This window comes from Rhopalosiphum maidis, chromosome 3 (genome assembly GCF_003676215.2).
Source record: "Rhopalosiphum maidis isolate BTI-1 chromosome 3, ASM367621v3, whole genome shotgun sequence".
In the NCBI taxonomy this organism is placed as follows: domain Eukaryota; kingdom Metazoa; phylum Arthropoda; class Insecta; order Hemiptera; family Aphididae; genus Rhopalosiphum; species Rhopalosiphum maidis.
In genome coordinates, this window is record NC_040879.1 from 42965063 (window position 1) to 42990397 (window position 25335).

General features: G+C 25.8%; 2 protein-coding genes across 3 annotated transcripts in view; both read left to right on the forward strand.

Annotated features, from left to right (window-relative positions):
• LOC113556760 overlaps positions 1-19509 on the forward strand; it is a 29434-nt gene extending 9925 nt beyond the window's left edge. The window contains exons 1-8 of one of the 2 annotated variants that reach the window (XM_026961890.2): positions 12559-12885; positions 15757-15848; positions 16186-16348; positions 16419-16470; positions 16926-17115; positions 17174-17336; positions 18104-18231; positions 19101-19509. In XM_026961890.2, the coding sequence (XP_026817691.1) occupies positions 15837-15848; positions 16186-16348; positions 16419-16470; positions 16926-17115; positions 17174-17336; positions 18104-18231; positions 19101-19259 (867 nt within the window). In that variant the 5' untranslated portion in view covers positions 12559-12885; positions 15757-15836 and the 3' untranslated portion in view covers positions 19260-19509. Of the gene's footprint in view, positions 1-12558; positions 12886-15756; positions 15849-16185; positions 16349-16418; positions 16471-16925; positions 17116-17173; positions 17337-18103; positions 18232-19100 lie in introns of those variants that run through there. The other variant, XM_026961889.1, reaches the window with a different exon arrangement.
• Positions 19510-21509: 2000 nt separating this feature from the next.
• On the forward strand, positions 21510-22510 carry LOC113558936 (THAP domain-containing protein 2-like). The gene is made up of 4 exons (XM_026964527.1): positions 21510-21691; positions 21953-22126; positions 22192-22233; positions 22304-22510. The coding sequence occupies exons 1-4, from the start codon at positions 21627-21629 to the stop codon at positions 22350-22352; spliced, it is 330 nt and encodes a 109-aa protein (XP_026820328.1). The 5' UTR covers positions 21510-21626; the 3' UTR covers positions 22353-22510.
• Positions 22511-25335: the final 2825 nt, after the last annotated feature.

A 25335-nucleotide genomic window follows, 5' to 3' on the forward strand; every position in this document is an offset into this window, starting at 1 on the left:
AAAAAATTAATAAAATATGAAAGCTTTAATTGTTGTTATTTAGCAAAAAAAAAAAATAAAAAATAAGAAACAGTTGGCAGACAAAATAATTGACTGATAATAATAGTAACAAACTGTTAATTAAAAAATATTACAGTCCACCACATACGAAGAGTAAATCAGTACCTATATAATATTATATACTTCTTGTAGGTTCGTAATTTGTTATTAATTATTATTAACAAAGAGTCGTAGGACGTACATGAAGTTGCCCCCCCCACATTGTGCAATTTTTTTCGGATAAATTGTAAACAATTGTAAATTAATTGTAATTAATTGTAAACCCAATCTCTGAATTTATAAATCATCGGGGCCTCAGGAAATCAAAAACAAGTTGCGGGAGGGCCAAATTCACGGAGCCGCCAACTTTTGAGGTGCGAATTAAAATTATGGTATAGCATAATAAATATTTCCAAATAAATAAATTTAAATTTAAATCATTTACCAGCCCGATAAAAAAAATCGGGATTTCACGCAGCTTCCACAAATGTAGCTGTCTTTTCAAATCCATTTCCAGTCTTTGCGAATCATTTACTATCCCGCAATTATAATTTAAGTATAACTAGTGTAAGTCACCAACTTCGCGTATTCTCCCTTTTATAAATTATACAGAATTATTGAAAATTTTGTTTAGCTAATTGCAAAACGTGCGTGAAGTTTGCCACCCACTTTAACCAAAGAACTTCAAACCTCTTTAGATAAATTGCTACTAACTTTTATTCTTTGAAATTTTTATTCAAATTACATTTTTATAATTAAAATATAGATTTTTGTACTCAACTTGACTTTTTTTAACCAAATAAGATTTAAAAATCATGGTCATTTTTATTCCAGTTAGATTGTTTTATTTAATATATTATTATTATTATTTATTTATTCAATTAAGAACAATTTATCAAACATAGATTTTTATCTAATTAGAATAAAAAATGCTAAATTTAGTAAAAAGCCTAAATAACTTTACTTATTCAAATTTCAAATTAAGTCAATTGACCACCAAATCTCTAACTGAATACGCTACCGACACTACAAATCGTACCGTATTTGTATATTTAATTAATAATTATATTTAAAATCTACTGCAATATTGTTTACTAAAGAATATTACAATATTTACCAAGTCCTGATCAAAAAATGAACAACATTGGTACATTACGTATAAAATACTTTTTAATATTTACTATTTATCTTACATAATTTATAAATAAATATATATCTATATAGTATGTATGTTTATTTTGTTTATTGTTAGTTGTTACTGCAGTTCCGTATACGTACGTAAGATAAAGCTGTCATAAACATATCAGAATTTAGATTTCATTTTGCACCGAAGTTCGACGAATAGAAAAGCAAGAAATAATAATGTACTATTATCCCGATTTCCGGACACTATATTATAGTTGCTTTTCATACATTGTTATAACTCATACATTTATCAAAAAGGGTACACTGTACTGGTAATATAAGTAGACATTGTCAGCGTCGCGTTTCATGTGTTGTATACTTGTAACCGTTGAACCGATAAACAGTTGTTATATAAACTTAAAGCTTATATATAGGTAGGCACGCTGTCCGTGTTTTCGACACGATGTCACGTCTTGTCACTTGGTGTGAATTGTGTGATGGCGTTATTATAACATACTATGTGGGTTTGTATTTCACAGTTTTAAGTTTTTAACTCCATGACAAATTAATGAAAAATGAAAATATTCCACGAATAAAAAAAAAAAAATTATATAGCAATTACATTTATTATTTATACACACTCGTTAGATTGATTCGTATTGGTAGGTATGGTATTACATATTAAAATACTCAAATTATTATTATTTCATTTATTATTAAGCTTATTGCAAAAATTCAATTTTGAAAAACAAACGAATTATTTTGATCAAATATTTACGTTTATTATATTTTAATAAATTACTTGTTGATAAATATTAGGCATATATTTGTTCTGTAACTATGTATTCATCCGTCTTTTCAGTAAAAAAGTAAGTAAATAAATAAATAATTTGACTTTTACATTTCTGCAAAGACGAAAATGTTTATCAATGGTGGTTATTATAGGCATTCATCAAAGCTGAGGCATTAATTTAAATTGTTTGCTATTGTTCGTATAATGTAAAATTTTTTTTTAATAAATAACAAGTAATTCTTATTTCTACTATTGTTGTTGAAGCTTTGTTATTTAATCAACGTGCACGTTTTATTGATACATTTTAAAAGTCGTATTAATAACGGCGTGTGTGTTTTATTTCTCCAGTTCCGTTTATGTCTGTTTTTGGCGAAAGACGAATAGTGTCAATATTATTTTGTTTACCAACGTTTTTAATCTGACTTCGTGACTTCCCATTACAGCCTAGGGCTATGGTTATATTTTTGTTGTGCTCTCGCTCGTCTTACTTATTACCTCGGTCGTCGGCTAGGATATAGTTTTATTAGTTTTATATTACATAATATTATGTATCGACAGGATTATCGCTGTGTGGTATAAAGCTATATTATAGGTAGGTAGATACCAACACAACTTAAATTATCAATTGCCGTTTTTGGTATTTAACTGGAGTTTTGAGTTTCGGAGAGAAGTTTGTCTTTTATATTACGACGTAGATTATGAGACAATAATAATACGAAACGAAACACTGATGAATTAAAAAAAATTAAAATTTCCAAAAACAAATCTTGGGTACAACATCTAAACATTTAAATGGCAGATTTTTAAAATCAAATCGTTCATATACAAAATATATATATATCGATATGAATATGCTTATATTATTGTGAAAATACCTTTACAGATTATATATTTTCAAAATAAATGTGAAAACAGACTTTTATTCATTAATAATGATAATATGTATTTTCTGGTACCTAATTGAATTGCTGCAATTTTGTTATATAGTATCTACCTGGCTACCTGAGTAGTAACATCCGAAAACTGTGCATCACCGATTAAAGTATACTTAATATCTATCAATGATAGGTGAAGATTTTATTTTATTTTTATGGGGGGAGATCTAAAGTAAAATTATTCCCACATTGTTTTCAAATATTTAAGAACGTAAGAAAATATCGATTAATTTTAAGTATATTCATACCTAAATGTGTTTACGTATTGAGGTATAGAAGTATATATTTAGTCAAGATATATATTGTATACACCTCCTAACACTTCAATCTCCACCTATACCACGAGTCCATGAACAATAAAGATGTTCAACATTTGAGCTATATTATTTTACGAAAATTCTTTATCCTTGTTTAAGCTTGCATCACGTTGCTCTCGCAGTCATATATTTAATAAATAGGAAATTAACGGTATTATAGTATTAAATAATTATATTATACCGTCCTGCTTCCGCTATTACATAGTTTATTTTATAACTTGGCTAGATAGGCTTTAAATGTTTTTGCGCTTTTGGTTCTCACAGTCACAACACAACGCTAAATTCCCACAATTTCACTAGGACCTATTTAATTTGATATTCTAGCAATCTAGCATTCTAGCGTATAATTAGGAAACTATAGTAAAAGATAATATAAAAAAAATCATACTATATTCTAATACCTTTATTTACAATAAATATAATATGTAAATGTGTTTTTGTGCATTCATCATAAACGCCTAATTAAATTTTGTACAAATTTAAAAACATTATAATGTTTGTTTACAAACAGTAATTTTTGTTCAAAAGTAATTTAGCACCATAAGAATTTATTTATAAGTCTAATTTATTATGGACTTTAAATGTTTAGATGTTACGTTGTAATAATTAAATTTTTAATTGTATAATACATACGGTCAATTAATTAATTATTTAATTGGATTTTTTTTAATTAGATAGTCGTCTGCATATAAAAAAAATCGTATCACTTTATCTCCAAAAATCACGTTTGAGGGTTTATACCCTTTAATATTTCTAGTTCGTTAGTTACTTATTGAATATAGTCAGCCTTTCTGTATATTCCTCTTTTTTTTAAAAAAAATAAATGAATATGTATTTATAATTATTATTGCATTTGATTAATTTATATTTGAGAATTACCAAGAGGTACTTACCTACTATAAGAAAAAAGGAAAAGATTTTTATTTTAACATATGTACATTAGTAAAATTATATTTGTGTTGCATTTTCTGCTTGAAATAGTGCCAACTTTATCTACCAAAGAGTATTTTTAAAATATATTTATTAAGTAATATAACACCTAAAAAACCAACTGGATAACACAGTAATACAATATTATTTTAAAAAAAAAAGTTAACAAAATAGAAACTCAGGTCTGAACATTTGAAACCATTTCTACATTAAAAAAAAATAAAAAATAATAATAATAATACTTTTCTTTAATGTAATAAAAATGAGCTGTGTTAACAAATTTTCAGCTAGAGGGTAGATTTATGATAGGCCACCAACTATGAATTGGACGCCACACTCTTATCTTGTTATATCCGACTTACAAGTGCATAATACAGCACATTTACGTTCAGTATATTACATTTAGTATCTATATAGTTTTTTATATTAACTAGACTATAACAAATATCTAAATTTAAAAGTAACGTTATTTTTGTTCTTTAAGAAGTTTTTTTTAAATATTTTAAAGCGAGCTGAAAGTACTTAAAATGTAAAATACAATATAATTAAAGATGTTGATAACTCATTTTAAAATTAAAAAAAAAAAAAAAAAGCTTACAGCATAACATCAATAATATTATAATATTATTGTTTATTAATTTTAAGTGCTATAGTAGTAAATACACAATTAACTTTAATATTAAAATCATTATCAACGTAACTAAAAGTGAACGGTTGAAAATAAATGTGTTTTATTATGAACTTATAAGTTAAAAGATGAAAACAACAAAATCAGGTTGCGTCCTTTTTCACATAATCCTAAAAAAACAATAAAAGTAACAATAATCACAATGTTATATTTTTTATTTAATGTTAGTTAGATATAAGCAATTTATGACAATTTACAGTTAATACGTGGAGAACTAATTTTTAACATTGAAAATATAACACAGACTTATTATAGAATAGAATTACGAATAATTCAATACAGAAAGTCAAGAAAACAAATGCATAGTCCTATAGTCGTTTCACTCAACAAGTCGCGCCGAGGCACGTAGATACCTCTACTGCGTATTTAATAAAATGTGAAATATTATCAGAAAGATATTATCAAAAAATATATAACAACCGAATGAATTCAGAAAACATAACTTCAAATATTTCTAGAGGTTATTTATTTATTTAGGAAGGTATCTGGGCCATGTATGCTTATGCTAATGAGATGGATTGACAGAAAAAATATTGGATATCATATAATGGGTTAGGACGTTTATAAAGGTCTTGACCCCCTACTTTCGCAAATCCCTTAACTCACAGTTATAGAAGTCATTTACTCATTTACATAATTTTCAATCAATATGTTTTGCTATAAAAATAGTATGAATACAATTTCTAATACTTTTTATGTAATATAGACATATATTTTATATATTAGTAACAAAAAGTGAAGAAGTATTACTAAAGACTTTAGGTACTCCTATATAAGTATCAATAATAATTCTTATAAATAAAAAGTACCGATAGGTATAGATAAAACTAAAATCATGAGGAAAATAATTTAATTTTTTAGTGTTAATACTACAATGTGTTTTGTGTATATCATTTCAAATTTTGATGAGTAGAATAGTAGATAACACATTTTGCTAACATTGATTTTTCGTACATATATTCGTAGGATATTTGAATTTGAATATTTTGACCTGGATTTTTTTAGTTTGATTGCGAAATAATATAAATGTTGATAAATTAAAAGACACTAAACAAGAATTTGGTACGATTCATTCTTAAAAGAAAAAAAAATCAAGTATAGATAAAAAAAAGTATATGTGACGTAATCATTCTACGTCGAGTGTACCTCGTCATTAAAGAGTAATTCACTGTAATGTATATACGTGCAATTTTAATTCAATGATAAATCATAGCACACTAAAAACTATTCTGAACGAAGACGGTCTGTCAGCCTATAGATACTCTATGATATATTTATATTGCTATAAAAGCAATTTTATAATATTTTTACCGACAACATTGCATTTTAAAATGTCACTGTATCTCTGTATAAAAATAATATATACTTACGTTAAACATTACAAATATCCACAAATAATATTTAATAATATATGACTAAAATCGTTATTCTTCTTTTAAATATATGGGTAAATGGTAGTAATAATAATTATTGGTTATTGCATCTGATTAAATGATAAACACATTAAATATAGTTAGCATATAATGCCATAATGGCAGGTTATAAAATGCCTGATTTGGAGATCCGTTAAAATGTTAAATTCCCTGCAGGTGCTCCCTCCTGTCGCTTATAGCCATCAGCGTCTAATTACATTATAGTGTAATGGGATCTATACTATAAAATGATTCTTACGCGTAGGCAGTGGCGTAAATTGGGCTAAATTGTTAGGGTTGCAATCAGTTTTTAGGTTGGACAGACTTGTGAGGGAGCTTCGCCCCTCACACCCCCCTAAAATATTTTATTTTATTCTAGATTTAACATTACAAATAGGTACATAAATTTAACAAAACTATTTTAACCTTAAACACATATTGTATCTATTGGTAATTGGTATATATTATGAATATACGCTATAAATAGGGTATATAATTACTTACTGTCAATAAAATATGCATAATTTTCTTAAGCAATATATGAATACATTAAATAAAAAAAAAAATTCTTTTATTTTATAAATTTTGTATTTTAAATAACAGCTGCCATTTATATTTTTTGTATAATATAACACCTAATACAATATAATATATATATATATATTATAGTTATAGATTTAAAACACTAGTTGGTTTTTTCAGTTTTTTACTGAGGGAATAATATAATTTACTGCAGTAGTAATCGACGGTCTCTATAATTATTATCAGCAACTATTGAGACTCGAGTTGGCCGATCACACTAAATATATATATTTGGTATAATAATAGAAAATGATTAATAGCAAAACTATAAATAAATGTGGAAAGGATATAATATAATAATAATTCCAGTGCTTCAAAACAAAGTTAAACATTGGTTCTCAAAGTATAAATTAGTTAATTTATTATTATATTGATATTTCAATTTTTTGAAAACTGAAATCGTAATTTTTTGGAGTCGCAAAAAAATACTTTTGCGACCCTTTGATATTTTCAGGGGTTGCAAGTGCGATCCCGTGTGACCCCCAGTTTACGCCATTGCGCGTAGGGATGACAGTTTGTAATTAGATTATCGTTTAAGTATACATCATTATATTCATTATATTAGTTGTAGCGTATAATTGTACATGCGTACAAATTTTAAACGAGTAGATAAAACCAATGGTTTTATTTCTGGAATCTTTTCTTCGCAGTAGATTGTAGGATATTTGTACCTGCATAAGAATTTACCTACAGTTTACCAATCGGATTTGTGGTTACGACGCGAAAATAAAAAAAATATATATTATTAAACGTGTCTGATAAAAATAAATAAATAAAATATGCCCGTCTTCTACTGTTTACGGAGTCGAGAAGTCGATACGGTTTATCGTTTTCAGTTTTGGCGTGGATACCTATACGGGTATGTCTCATACATAATACATATTATTATACAGATAGAAGACACGAGGGGTTCAGTGATGCCACTAGGTGACTAGCTACTGACTATGTGTGTGTATGTGTATGTGTATGTGTATGTGTTTGTTACACACATATTATGGTTATGAATTATAACCTAATTCGAATTTATTTTCTTGCTAGTGTTGCGTCAACTGTGAGATTTATTTTAATATATTATATAATAACTAGTAATCGACTGCGTCCGATGACATTTATACATTATCGACAAAACACATATACCTAAGTGAAATGGAATAATAAATAATAATTGTAGCAAGTAACATCCAAAAGTTCAATTATAAAAATGTAAATACATATGAACATAAAATATTTGAAAATGTAATAAAAATAACAATTAGAATAAATATGGAAAAATATAAATAATAATTTTAAATTTCAGTTTAGCATTTGGTTTAAATCGGTAGTCTTATACGATTCTATAAAATGATTTATATTTTATTATTTATTCATTTTTACAAAATAATTTATACAATCTATCCATATTAATATATCAAAATTCTCTGCAACGAGTATTAGTAATAAACAATTAAATAATTACTTAAGAAAAAAATACACGAGATAAGAAATGGACTAGTTCACTCTATACGATAAATATACTTTTTTTATTCATTTTTTTCTTAGAAAGAATTTATTTTAAAAGACATCTACAACCATTGTCATTCCAGACGTTTACTGAATAAATTAGGAATGTTTACGTTTTGAAACGAAAGAGAGCTGTAACTATAATAAGTTTGAATACTGAAGAACTTTTGTATCGTGTTTTAAGTATGCGTGTTTAGCAGTTTTTTTAACAGTTGGAATTTAAAGATCGCAATGTATATACTGTATATGTTTTACATTGAAAACGCAATGAAGAACATTTGATATCGTTTTCAGCATTTTTAATTATATTGTTTGAATTTTTATAAAAATATGCAAATAATGAAATAATAGCAATAAAGTATTATAGAATACCTACAACCTACTTCGACTTCCTAGAATAAATTGTTGTCCACCTAACTATATTCATACTTCACATATAATATTATTGATTTTACCAGATTGCTAAGTACGCAAATAAGTGTTATAAGTTATAATTCAATTGTGTATATGTTTGTTAAATTTGCATGCAACGATTTTTCGTTATAATAAGCTTAAACATCTTGAGTCATAATTTGTACAGAAATATTGCGTCATCCTGGTTGACCTGGTTAACAATACTTAGAATTTGTTTTATATTTTCACAATAATAAATAACGACGTTGATCCATATTTCCAACGAGTGATAAATGATAATCAGTTTTGGAGGAATAGGAGGGAACCCATGTATTTTGAAAAAAATTGACATGAACGCACTCACATAGTAAATATTTTGCAGCAACTGTAATAATAACATTGGATTCGAGATCTGAATCGAAATTTTTTTATTTTTCTATTATTTTAACTATAGGTGTTCTAAAATTAATATAGTTCTCAGTAAACCATAATCTATTATCTCAACCGGAGTGACACGAAATTACCGTCTGGGTTAAATTTCCCATTAAATGTATACAAATCATTATTATTTTTGCTCTTACTTTTTTTTATTTGTCAATTTAAAGTTTAAAGTGTCGACGTTTATTGAACCCAGCAACTCAAAAAATTGCATACCTACTTGGCTACTTATTATTTTTTTGCGTACTTTATTATTATTTTTTTTTTAATAAAAGAATAATTCTAATATATACAGTAAGATTGTTTATTATTTTAATGTTAGAGGTAATACAGTGTTTGATTCTAGTGGTTAAAGGTGACGTGAATAAAAAAAGGTAGAGAACCACTGATCTATATCGATATATAATCAAATAATTTTTCTTGTAAATACTGTAAATAGGTATTTATTATATTATTTATATTATTAGAACTTAATTATTATAATAATAAATATTTATATCAAAATATTTTATTTATTAACTTTTTAGTCAATAGCACTTTGTTGTAGAACAGTGTGTGATATGTTTGCGTTATAAATAACTATTACTCATATAGTCATATCTATGAATTAATCTATATATTTTGAAAATGTCATTGCATACAGTAAAATTCATAATTTATCTTAAAGTTTTAACTGTTTTAAGACCCACGAATAAAGTTTTTGAATTTTCACAAATTAATGAACTTCATTATTCATCGTTAAAATATGTAGTTTTGTAAAAGTTTGAACTTTAAATGTATACAAAAATAATTGTTTATATTATATATATTTTTAAATTTTATAGTTTTATAGTAGGAATTACCTTTGAAGAACAGCTTTGTATTACATTTTCAAGCTTAGTGAATATTTTCTCATCTACATCTATGGAAAAAATTTAAAATTAATTATAAATTAATTAAAAAGAGCCAAAATATTGTGAAAATATTAACCAGTATAGAATATGATATTATTAATACTTTATATTATTATTTACGGTTATACTTTGCTTTTAAATTATAACGATAAAACAAAATCGATCTGTTAAATACTGCAGTAAACATATAGTTTTGCATTTTTATTCCTGTTTTCCTTAAGTTTTTGTTATTTTTGGTTATATTGAAAATTAACGAAACTTTTTGAGGCCAAAATTACCAACTATATCCAATATTCTATTATAAACCACCCCTAAAGTTAAAAATCAAAGCATTTTTATATACTGACATTTATATGCGTTAAATAAAAACACACATGCATATCATAAATGCATCATTATAAATACATTCATCGCTCTGTCCAGATTCTACATATTTGTGGTATAATATATTAATATGTCGTATAATGCGCAAATAATATTCATATGCGGATACAAATCCGGGCTCTGGTCTTAACTTATATAATCTATAAAGGCTACCGTTGGCGCGTCTAGAACTTTATTTTTTTATAGGGTTTTGAAGCTAGGTACAGAATAGAGGGTACCTCCTCATCTAATATTTAAACAGTTTTATTTGTTCATTTTACTAAATAATAAAATAAACAGACGATAAATTTGAGATTCGTAATAACGTCAAAAATGTACGAGATTTTATCAATTATTATAATAAATAATATGCGTATATACCAATATGTACCTACTGTTTGTTTCTTTATGATTTGTGACATTTAGAATGCCTTTATAGTTCTGTAACAATTTGAAAATTTAATCTTGATACACTAGTATACTAAAAGAGCACATAAAGCCATGTACAGGTATAATCAATTCATGATTTTTTTTTTATCACACCAATGTTTTCAAGGAGACCGGAGATCACCATTCCAAAAACTATTGGTCCAAGGTTCCTAAAAAACTTCAACCCACCGTAGTGTGGAGCTGTGTTGTGTATATAATGTAATAAATAAGGAATATGTAGAATCAACAACAGGATATAAAATATTGTTACCACAACACTTATATAAATAAATAATTCGGAGGTTTTTGAATATTGATTGATAAACATTGTAATACATATACAGTTCGTTTCGCTGTAGAAATTTAAATTTCTAATGAAGATCTTACAAGATGTTTTTGGCGCGTGTTCTTTTTGGCCAAACACGATTAAACACAAATCTAATTGTTTCTCCGCCAAGTCGAGAAATTCTGAGTTTTTAAAAAAAGTGCTTTTACAGTAGATAGTTTGACTGGCAGTCGGTGATAGTTAGGCGTAGACGCGTGATGGTGTATATTGGTAGGTACTTTGTGTGATACAAATATCACAAATGTCGTGTCCGCAGATCATTACCTAAATCTTCTACTTTTCTCTACACTGCGGTACATTCAATTTTAAAACGAAAATCGACCACCGCATTCATAACTCTACAACGATTTTATGGATTCCGGAAGTTTTGTAAAAAACGGATTAAAAGGTTAAGCAAATGCTTCTTCACTTTGAGTGCATGCATTTGAGGATTTCTTTATACGCTTATTGGCTGGGAAAAAGTTTGAAAAAATTAGTCAATTTGTAGTTACGTGATGGCGTAGTGGCCAAATTATACGATACTTACCATATAAAATGACATACAACTTTTAAATGATTAAAAATGAAATTACTGTGAAAACACTGAAAACCTTCACACTTCGTAGAATTTTCTCATTTTTAACGTTACTTATATTTTATTTCAAAGAAGTAAACTTTCTTTTAAAAGGGCATTGGATTCGAACTTTAAACAACGCCAGAAATAAATTTAAAATTACGTATTCGACAATGAGTGATGTATATCATACAATAGAATAGAGTTTTATTAGTTATTCGTCCTATGGCCTATGACAGTATGACTGCGGTTATGTTAACTATTTTTCAATTTATCAAGTTAAGATGAAAGTTACTTTTTTAACTTGTAGAAGTTTTAAGGTTTTTTCGTAGACGTAATGCGCAAGCGGTCCCCACGACGTCGTCGATTTAAACCTGAAAAAAAAAAGAAGTAATAAGTTAAATAGAAAAAAAAAAGTAAACATGGTCTTCAATCTTAATATAACATATTCCATTTCGACCATTTCCGTGTATATAGGTATTAGGTAATAGGTATAATGAGTCGACTACTTAAAGGCACATTTTTTTTCTCGCATAATCTACTTCAAAACACAATAAGCAAGTTTTTTGAAAGTACAAATGGGTACATAAAACACAAATATATGTATGTTATTACGATATACTGAAAATCGTAAGCGAAAACACGTCGCGCACGCGTATGAACGTAGCCTCCGCCGACAATGACTATACTCGGTACGCGCGAGACGTGACCTTCACTATACAATAATAATAATAATCATCACTACAATATATACTACGGCGTTATCGCTTTCAACGCGGAAATCAACAAAAACATTATCTACTGATAACGCACACACACACACACACACACGTACACACTCATCTTATGACACATCGGGCGACCGCTTTGCGAACGGAATCGCGCGAATATAAGCGAATACCATCGAATCGGTAAAAATCGGCCGTCGAGCGTCAACTGTCGCAAACGGCGCCGGCCATCGGCGGTATTGTGTCTCTCCAGCGGAGTCGTTCTGTACGCGACTTACACGGCCTTTGCGCCGCTCGTAACTATTGTACCGCAACACCACTTTGAGTGGGCAGCGATCTGGCGCGGGTGCGCTCATAGCCGTCGGTCGCCGTGGCGGACTCTGCGGATCGTGTCGTCCGGACTCAACCGCCGTCGAAGAAGGTACGAGCAATAATGACGATAATATTATGATGTTATTCTGTTGTGCGGACCCTCACAGTCCTGCAGTAGCGAATGCCTACACTACGTTAGTTCCGTAGAGATCTGTGCGCACTTGGCAAATATAGTACTCTCGGATACCATTGGCCTCCGTTATGGTTTTCTTCTAGCCGACGCTCGCTTGGGTGCGTCTATTAGATGTATCGCTGAGAATATTATTATTATTGTTATTTGCTAATCGTTTGAAAATTTATGAGCACATTTCTCGTTACAGATTAGAGAAATATCGTAATTTGCATCGATTGATAGATAGTTTGTGGTTTACAGTAATAATATATTATTATTTCATGCCTTGTAAGTTTTCAACAACTTGTTACCAAGTGTCCTAGTTATTTTGATTTTCGTCTTACTATGATATTCGTTATTTTGATATAATTATCCATACAATTATTTATATTGTTTATCAGTACTCAATTCTGTTTGATTCTTAAGTCAAAATAAGTGTTTTATAATTGGTATATTCAGTGGTGTCACGAGGTCACTTTGGGCAATTGTGCCTTCAATTTTTGGGGTGATTGGTTGGTGATTGTGGATGAATTAATTTTACTAAATACTGTTTTGATCCCATGTGTTGTGATTTGATAACATAGTCATAAACTAAGTTGTTATTTTAAAAGAATTTAATATTAATTTTGAATATAAATACTGTTTAGAAAATAGCGAGTAGACAAATTCGATTAATGTTTGCCCCCGTAGTTCAAAAAGTTTGTAATGCCACTGGGTATATTAATATCTATATGAATGCAATAGTTATAGTATGTTTAAAAATTACAAGTGAATGATAAACAGCACGTGTCCAACTGGTTTAGAAATGTCATGAAGTGAGATTTACAAAACAGGTTTTTATTTGCTTCAGTTTAAACAGAAAGTTTCTGCAAGTATATAGCTTACATCTATAGGTAAATACATTATTATGTTTTGAAAAGCAGAAAATTAAATTAACTCAATTATCCATTTAACATTTTATTGTTAAGTTAATAAATAATAATGTAATACCTATAACTTATGTCTTATTTGATTCATAGGCATTTGAATATAGATGATATAATAATTTTTCAATTTTTTTACTATTCAAATAGAAAATTTATTCTAAAAGAAAATTGAAAACTAATTCATGTGTTATGAATTTTCATTATACCATTATTTAAAAAAAATAGTGATACTGTTTAACCATTCCTACAATAGTTGGTTTCTACAAATCACAATATACTTGCTACTTAGTTCCAGATAGTGCCAGTAAACCTTTAAATTACCTTGTAATTTCCATACACATTTATTTACTTGGTCTGCCCTTAGTTAATGACAAAAACAATTTAAAAAATGAATATTTATTGGTTTTATTTAAAGCTAGATAAGTATAATGCATCATTTTTTTTTCTTAGTACTACAAATAAGAAAATTTAAATTTAAAAATTACTTGTAAAGTAATTCTATCAGTTTAAGAAGTTTCCAAGTAATGTTAATTGTATTAAAGAATTTATAACATTTATACACATAAAAATATATATTGAAATACATCAAATTTAAAAATTGTTATCAATATCTTACAAAAAGAATTTTATTAGTTATGGATCTATGCTGTTTAAAGATATATAATTTAAATTTATTCTATTTCATCAATAATACAAATTGATTATTATATAGTTAAGTGTAATCGTGAATGAAAAATGCGCTGTTGCTATATTATTTTTATCTGCTCTTGAAACTAAATTATATTATTTTACATAGATAATTCAGTTAGTAATAATATTTTTAGTATTCAATTTAGTATCTTTAAAACAAATAAACAATTTTAAGTGTGTAATTTACTGAAACGATAACATTAAAATCAATAACGATTGCATAAACAATATTAAAAGTGTCATATTAATGTTGATGCTAAAGGCCTATGATAATTAATATATTTTTAAAACAAGTGCATTATATTATAGTATAATACAAGTGTATATATGTTACATGCTTGTTTTTTAATTTTTACAAATAAATTAAAAATTTATTTATTTTTTTAGAATTTCTATGTACTTTATATTTTAAGTAAAAAAATGTTTATTTAATTTTGGACTTAAACTATTTTAAATGTAATAGATTGAAATTTCCCGAATTTACAAAAAAATACCATATGTCCATATAATTAAGTGCAAAATTGTATGCTTATCTGAAGAAGTGACCTATAAAAAATATCTGCCATTTATACTTATTATATTTTTTTGTGAAAAGAATTATACAGAAATTATGATATTAATAATTTTTAGTCAAATACTTAATACTAAATTATAATAATAATAAATAGTACATTAATAATAAATTATAACTGTACTATTTTTTTAATGGTTTTCATTTATTTATTTTAAAATTTATTTTACTGAATATGTATATTGTATAGTTATTAACATTGAATGATTAGCACATCATTAACGTTCTTAAAATATAAATTTAAATAACAATTATTAGGTACATTTTATAAAATACATTTAAGACAAGATTTAAAAATTTCGAGATGTATACCTATAATATTGAAAATAATTACAATATTGTACAATATTTGTTATTATAAACTTTAAACTACATTTTTAATTAATTTAAATTTAGATATTTTTGTCCTAGCACTGTTTTGTCTAACTATTCTATTGAATAATGTCCTATAAACTATATTTTTCAATAAAAATTAAATGCCAGAAACATCTATAAATCATAATATAGTATTATATATTATATTAAAATACATTTAATTTTAATGGTATCAGTTATTTAAAGTGTGTTTTGTTATACCATACTACTATACTAGTTTTCATAACATTTATATTTTATTTCCAGATGATCTCTACATACAGCCAAATCCTGAAGAAAACACACGCGGGACTGTATTTCAACAATCTACTACATTGACAGCAAAAATGTGGCCTCCTGTATGTTTTATTTAATTATTTAACTTTTGTTAAAAATGTTATTAAATCATATAATATATTTTGTTAATTTTTTTTAACCATTTACGTTTATATTCGTATAAGTTCTAAGATTAATGCAAATCAATTTAAATTATTTAAGCATTGTTTAAGCTTTGTTTAGAGAACTAATGAATGAATTCCATTATTATTTATACGTATTTTTATAAATAATTAGTCTAAAAAAATATATTCTTAACGAAATAGGTATTTATAAGATTTTTAACACATTATATTATATAATATGAGCATTATAAAAAATAACATATTTTGCAAAATAATTAATATTTTTGTTCTGTAGGATATTTCCGGAGGTTTTGATTGGACCTTGGATGTTTTAGGATGGCAAGTAGACAAAGATCAACTGTCAATTGTTATAGTATGCGCTATTGTCATTATAGTACTTACTTCAATAACAATTGTATTTATAATTTGGTATTGTTGTTTTTGTAAAAAAAAAAATGGTAAGCATATTGTTTTGTCTATTTATATTGTACTTTTTAATAATTTCTAATAATTTATTATTTTTTTTAGTACAAAACAGCTGTGAGGAAGAAGAACAAAGAAGTAATACCAACATACCTAGGTAATTTTGAAATGTTTTTAAAATATTTCAGAATAGGCATATGTTATCAATAAATTATTTAACTTCATAGTTTTTAACATTTCAATAGTTTTATGGTATATTTTATTAATTACATTTAATTATATTTTGACCTTGAAGTTAGGGATTAGTAATGATAGCTATCTCATTATAAATTATTTATTGTTTAAACCTCCAAATAAATAAAACCTAAATAAATTAAAATATTTTAAATGTGTTAACTACTTTAAATAAAGTTGTAAATAATTTATTTTTTAAACAAATATTAAAAAGTATTATTACAAAAAAATTTAATTTTAGAGTAAAAAAATGTATTCATTTATATTTACATTTATAATTTTAATTGATGATAAAATAATGCAAATTTAATTATATAAATTATTTATTGTTAATATCAATACAAGTAATTTTAACTAATTAAATTTTGTATATTTCAGTTACTCCACAGTATTCCTAGACCCCAAAACTGGAAATTTTATTTACAGTAACCGTATTGTTGAGTTATTTCCTGAAAGAGAAGGTTCTCCTGATCATTGGTTTTTCAATGATCAAGGAGAGGAACCTGTAAGTACAAATACAGTACCACGTTCAGCCTCTGTACCACCAGCAAAACAACTTCAGTCATTTGTATGTTGCATTGATGGATTTATTAAGAGTAAAAAATTAACAATTTTTTTTATTTCAGGATCCTTGCATACGTGAAATAAAAGAATTTATTAGCAATGAAACATTTGACGTGCCTAATTTGCATTATATTGACAATGAGACCCAAAATGACCCTTGCCATTTGCCAAACGCTATACCTCAGATCTCTGAATTTAATCCTCATCAATTTACTTCCAGTAGCAGTAAGTATTTTGCTTGTTGTTTGTGACTAAAACATTTTTAAATAACTATAATTAATAATAAAATAAAAAAATAGTTCAATATTAAAGTTTCTCTGACTTTTTACATTTTATCATAGATGTTATATTACAATATATTACATTTGAATAACAATTATAAGGATATTCACCCCTATGTATATATCTCATTTTTAAGTGCATAATATACCAAATTGACATTCAGCAATTCAGCATATAGTTTTGTTAGTTTTAATTTTGGTTTATTTACATGCATCTTCTTAGATATCTACAAATATTTTGAGATGAATATAATAATATATTATCTATTAATCCTTTTTATATTATTTATAAAGCACTTAGGTATTAGTTATAAATTTATTATATAAAAATTAAATAATGGTTTTCTTATTTATTATTCTGTCCTGATTTTTCTATATGTTTCGATTCCTTGTAAAATAATTTTTTCACTTTTCTAATAAATAAACTATTATTATTTATAATAACTATTGTAAATTTTATACAATAAGGTTATTATTATTATTGTATTGAATGATTTGAATGATACAACACATTTATATGTAATTTTAAACAATTAAATCCTTCAAATATATTATCCTTAGATTAATGTAAAATTTAAAATAAACTAAATATTTATTTTAATAAAAAATCACTAAATAGTTGTTATTTTAATGAAATTTTAATATGAAGACACAATGAAGACATAATGGTTTGAATAATTAACTGCAACTAATTAAGATTACAATTTTTAGTTTTGGAAAATTGCCATACATGTGATGGAAAATCTATAACACTACGAACAAGAAGTCTTCCAACACATGTGAGAAACAAGAAACGGCCATTCTCAACATCTGACAATTTATCAGAGCTCTATGCTAAGGTATTTTTAATTTTTATGAAAAAAATGTGCAGTTTATATAAGACAAGTTTTGTTCAACTATATTATAATTTCTCAAACTTTTAATACCACAGTAACCATTAGAAATACAGTAAAAACACTTAATAACAAAACTCTTTACAACGAAAAAATCTATATAACGTAAACATTACATAATAATGGTTGGTTTGCTTTATAACCCATTAGTCAATTCATTCTCTATAACAAATAGTCACTCTCAATAACAAAACAATATTTTATGTTTCATAAGACAATTTACCTGTTATTGTATTATAAATTATAAAAGTAATCGGCAAAAATGCCGAAATTTATAATAACGATTACATTCCTTCATTATTTACTTTTAATATCACAATAATACTGTTATTATCAATATCGAATATATTCATTTTATTATCGACGTAATTTCTAACAAAAATTTTGTTTTTTTAAAACCCTCTCTATTACAAAAACTATCTTTAAAGAAAGAAATCTCTTGGTTCCTTCAGATTTGTTATAAAGAGTTTTCACTGTAGTTTGTATTTCGTGGAACACCAATGCCCAATGTCTCTAACTCAAGCTCAAACCCAATTTTTCAATTATTTATTTGAAAATCAAAATGTTTTAATTATATTATTTGATTAGGGTTATTGTTTATTAAATTATTTCCTACAGGTCTTTTATTTGAGTATTTTTATTTTATATTGTTCAAATTCAAAGTAAATTTAATATTTTATTGTAATAGTTTACTAGTACCTACATATTATTTAGGTAAAGTTTTTGTTCCAAATATAATACATAAGGGTTTATCATAATAAATTACTTGCTGTTTTGAATAATTATTTTTATTAATTATTGTAATTATTCTTTAGGTAAATTTCAGTAAAAAAAGAAAAAATCGCATGAGAAATGATGAAGCTGCCATAATCGCCATGAGTAAATCCAGAAGTCAGTTCCTCAACAACAAAGACACAGATATATTGGTTGACAATGAAGCAGTTATTGTTTACGATGAACGAACTGCTTTATAAAATGATAATATTATGTGATACAACTGTAGGCTAATTGCGTTTAGAATCTTTTATGTACTATATATATTGTAATAATTGTTTCTATTATGAGCGAGGTTATTGCAATAAATATAAAACAGTATGAACATTTAAAATGCTGAGCGAGATAAACTATAAACTGCGTTCCACTAAAATATATGTTGTACTTCATTATACATGGAATAATAATTGTTTTAAAATACTATATAATATACTTATTACACTAAAACAATTACCATTTTTTTAAATTTGTATTATTATTATTTTTTTATCTTCCCTTGTTATTTTTATTACTATTATATTTAATTATGTAAATAATTATCAAATAAATTAGTGAAGAGAAAATATAATAATAATAAAAAAAAGTATTTGATTATTTAACAAGTCTATGCTGTGTTTATATATTATATTTTATTCCCTGCCAAAAGGAAATGTATGATAATATGAACACCAGCATTAGTTATAAAAGAGCTTTATTATTGCTGTTTGTAAAATATTACTTATTTCTTGTCCAGATAAGTCGTCTAATAAAAATAATCTACTTGATAACTTCTAGATGCTATTTATACACACTATCATGATTACCAAAGTATATGTAGCAACTGGAATGTTTCTTGAATAGTTAGCACCTACATTTATATATCCGTGCATAAATGATTCTATATCAATTTTAATTTAACTATTCACAGTTCACACACATTTCATCAACTGTCAAATTTGAAATTGCAATATATTTCACTATCGGAGTTTGAAAAATACTTCATTTGAGAAACATGGTTAACCTTCTACAAACATGAACCATCGTTTCAAGGCCATGAGATAACATATTAGCAAATGTTTTTCTTACAAATACACATGAAAAATAATATAAGGTGACAGCAAATTTTCTTAATATCCTTACCAAAACATTTTCTTTTCCATCATGAATTTATTTATTAATATTTTGTATTTATATTTGAAACCAATTGAGCAATGATATTTTAAATATTTAAATGATTTAGTCTATACAGAGTACTATATATTATTCTCTTTTGAGACGGAGTTTAAGGATTATATTTCTACTATCGAAAATTTCTGGATGACTGTAAAAATAAAACAAATTGCATTAAATCAATTATAATAGATATTAAAAAATTATCTTAATGGAACAGCTTCTAATATAATGCTCTTTGAATATGGGTGCAGACAAAACTCTCCCTTGTAATAAAATTACTTCTGACTGTAATTATTAGCAAAGGGTCTTTTACGATCTTAAGGTCTATATCAATTCACAATTGCTTTCTGAACAAGTTTGAAGAGAAACTTAAGATAGAAAATAATAATAGCTAAATAATGGTACCTAATAATAATAAGTATTATAAGTAATAACGATAAGATAAATAAACTTATGCAAGCTAAGAAAATATAGGTAAAGCAGGTAAATAATTGTGTTATTGAATGAATATTATAATCTATAGAACACTTACTAATGGAAAGAAACATATTTTCAATGTTATTAGAATTTGAATAACAAACAATGCACAATTGAACCACAATGAGATATTTAAATATTCAAATACAAAAAGGTATAAAATAATACTATAACTATTATATTTATATTATCCACGGTAGGTATAATAGATTTTGTTTTCTATACCGTGCACTATAATCTAATCTAGTATTTGAAATCAATAATGATACATACTAACGGACGATCATTGTGATTTCAAACAGCAGATTAATGTTTAAACTGCTCGGAGAAGCACTTCAAACGCTACAGTCGTTGATATCTATCAAAAACCTGATTTTGTAAACATTGTCAAACTAATATTTTAGACGGGCCCATAAGTACCTACATTAAATACAAAACTAGAAATAAGAAATTAGTGTATTATGAAATGTTTATCATTATACAAATAATAATTGTAACATTATGGCACGAGATGTAAAAATTTGGAAGGGCATAAATAAACATATTTTTACTTTGTAATAATAACAATTCCAAAGCCCGCCTAAAATATTAGTATGAAAATGATAACAAGATCGGGTTGTTGATAGATATCAATGTTTGAGCGTTAAAAGACGCGTTTCTCCAAGCATTAATCAGCTGTTTGAAATCAAAATGATGGTGCGTTTATTTTGTCATGAACACGGTCTTAAATACACGACAAAATAGATTTTATCACGCTTAAATATATAAAACCGCGGTAAGGACGCATCATCATTGATTACATAGTACTAGTTTACGTTTACAGTACACTGTGTAGAACAAAAAGATTATATGAACGTATAACGTGGTCATGTATAAATAAGATAGCATTTTGTCTTATAAATAATTGTTGTATTAAAATATATTTTAAATATTTAATTATGGTTAACTCGTGTGTTGTTTGTTATGCTAATAGTGATAACTCTAAATCGGTTTCTTTCCATAAGTACGTATTATATTTATTAAATAATGCAATATTAATTACTTATCCTAAATTTTCTTAGTCCATATAAATATCTTGGCTAAACGTATATCTTATTCAATGGCGCAATTTCAATGAAAAAACTGAAGGCGCTGAAGCTCCTTTATCTTTTTTTATAATGTTATCTTTAAGTTATGGATATCTGTCACTATTAAAATCTAAATTAAATTAACATGAAACAATTTGCTGGTGCTAATTTAAAAATTGGGGGTTACCCATCTTAAGATTTCCACAGGATGAAATCAGGAAAAAATTGTGGATTAAAATACTTGGCCTCAAAGATCGTAAAAAACCCATTACTAGAAGCCACAAAGTCTGTAGTAAACATTTTTCACCGGAGAGTTTCAGCTTCAACTCTACTGAAAAAAAAATATTATACTCGGATGCGATTCCAGTAAGGTAATAATTTTGACATTTTTGTATTTATTATAGTTGGTTTAATGCAATTTGTTTCATTTTTATAGCATTGACCAAATTATAGAAGCTTTGCGGATAGTTCGTCAGAGGTAAATATTGTATATTTTTGATTTTGAATTATAAATAAATTATTTATTTATGTATAATATTTATGTTTAGACACGAAGAAGTATCCGATTGTTCATATATAGCACTGACTGAGTCATAATGTTAAATATTCTCTCCGGACTTATTGAAGATTAATTTTGATTTAAGCAATATCACCAAAACATTACCACATAATTTTTTGCCATAGGATAAATGTCACTGTAATAAAAATAGCAAATATTATAACAATATTTAATTTTCTATGTAATATTATAATAATACTAGCAAATATATTTTCAAAATACAAATGAGATTATTGATTATTGTTATAGTTATTGATTTTCAAATAAGATATTTATTTTTATATAAAAAAATTATATATATATACCTATTTCTTTAACAAGAAATAAATAATATAATTTTATTGCCAAAAAAAAATTCAACCTATTTCATGTCTTTTAAAGGTTTTAAACCTTAAAATTTAAGATTTGCATTATTAATTGAAAAAAAAAATTTAAGTGGTTAAATAAATATGAATTGAAAAATTGTAAAAAAGTTCTCCTAAGTAATGCCCCTAAATGAAAATAAAAGTTTTATACTTGAATTAATGAAATTGCAGTTTGCAATAAAAAAACTATTATAATAATTAATTTATATCAATACAGTTAATAAAGGAGTACTTATATTTTTTTTTAATTCTAAAAGAAGCATAAATTGTATAATTATTATAATTAAAAATAAAATTGTTTAATTTTGAATTTTAAATACAGCATGGGTCAATCAGTGGCGGATCCAGAGGAGGACGATCATGGCGATCGACCCCTTCGTTCTCTCAAAAATATAGTCTGAAGTCCTTGATTTTAGTTTTTGACGTAATTATACTTCAAGGGTAACAAAATTATAGTGATATATTTTATTATTACTATTACTATAAAAAATATTTTTTTTTTGTTCTGTACGAGACTGGAAAATAACACATAAATATACCTAAATAAATACTTTATCAAAATTAATGCGTGCTCTTTAAAAAGGATGAAAATTCTAAATTAGTATTTTTACTAGAAGAAGATATATCCATGTTTTGTTGCAATTTTATTGGCAAACCCATACAGATCAATGTAACAATGAATAAGAAAAATTTAGTAGCTAGTTAAAAATGTTAAATATTATCTGTTAATATTTGATTTTAAACAAAATTTTACCGTATAGTTGTAAATCATTGAAAAGATATTTTTTGCATATACTTTTTAATGTTTAATAGTGAATGGTAAAGAATATTTTTGTGTAATGTCACATGGATAGTGAATTTAACTCAGTTTTTTTTTGTTATTTATCATTTTTGAATTAGACATTGATTTTACTCTAATTTTGTCAATTGGCAAGTTAATTTTACAAATATTTGGACTTATAGCTCAACAAAAATACATATTAGTTAATATATATGTATGCACTTGTATTTTACAGTAAAATCTGGGTTTTTGTCATTATCATCAAATGAGTTCATACTTATAGAATCTTCATCATTATAACATTTTTATTTTCTGAAAGTTAAATTGAAATAAGTAGATTTTTATGATATTGATAGTATTTTACTATTGATATTAAATGACACTAGCTTAATACTTTATGGGGTGTTAAAAATGTCTTTATTTTAATTATTTTAGCTCTTATCTTGCTTGTTTCTTTATATTCTACTTTAGAAACATCAGATGATTCTTGAGATATATTTGCTTTACATTTTGCTTCTTCGTAGGAATCTGTAAACAGATAAATAAGTAATAACTAATAACATATTTATTTATGGTTTTGAGACACTTTGATAGTAATATATTATTTACTAAGTAAAAACTTATTACACCACTTATGTTATAAAATTAAAATTAATTTAAACTGAAAAAAATGTATTTTACAATTTCATATCATTTTAAAAACATAATTACAAGAAATTGAACCAAGTTTTCTAGCCTTTAACTATTGAAATTAAAGTTTATTAGGTAGAATACTTTTTTTGCATTACTTGAACTGCATTAATTGGTTTGTTTGACCATGTACAAGTACAAAGGCGTTCTCAGGAATTTTCTATGTGAGGGGTTCTGAAAATTTACTAGAATACAAAAGCCACTCTTAGTCATAATAATTTATATTGTTTTAAAAAATTATATTACACATAACATATTATATATAATAATTTTAATAAAAAATCTAATTTTTTTGGCTTTTTTGTCAGATTGTCCAACACTTTCTCAGCTGTTAATGGCACATCTCCATGGATTGCCAACATTGTGAGTCCATTAAGACGAGTCTAAAATAATTTAACAGATATGGTATACTTTTAAATTTAACCAAACTTCCTGTTTGTAAATAAAAGTCAGTAGAGGTACCTCACGGGCCATTCTTAAGTTTTTTGGGGCCAGGGCAAATTAATGTGGAGGCCTCTTGACCATCATAATACGATATGATAAAAAAAAAAATACTCATTGATATCAATAAAATTCTTGCAAATGTATTTTTTCAAATCTTAACCATAACCAATCTTATATTAAAATGTACGTACTAGTACATTTCTTGTGCATTAGGGACTTTTTAAATTACTTCGTAACTTTATATTACCAAATATACTAAAAATACATTGTAATCTAAAAATATAAACTCTTAGAAATACAAATATAACTATTAGTTTTATTAATTTTTGGTTCATTAAATAAAAACGTGCAAATGCGCACAAACTCTTGGGTCCTAATTATAATTTATTATTAATGAATTCATAAAACTATTTGAATTAATAGTATTAGTTAACAATTTATTATATTATTATTCTGTCCAATATGCAGGTATCTGATATACTAATTAGTAATTATACACACTAGCATGCAGTGGAGTCATCAGCATCAGTGGTGTAAGCAACGCTGCTTATATGCCCCCCACGCTATTGAGTATTATACTACTTTAAAAACTAATAGAAATCTAATAAGTAATTTATTATTTTAATGAAAAATAAAAATGATATGTACATATTTTAATCAATTATTAGTTACTGATATTGGTGTTAGTGTTCACTATTCACCATTCTCTCTTCAGTATGCAGATATGCTTGTAAAAGTATG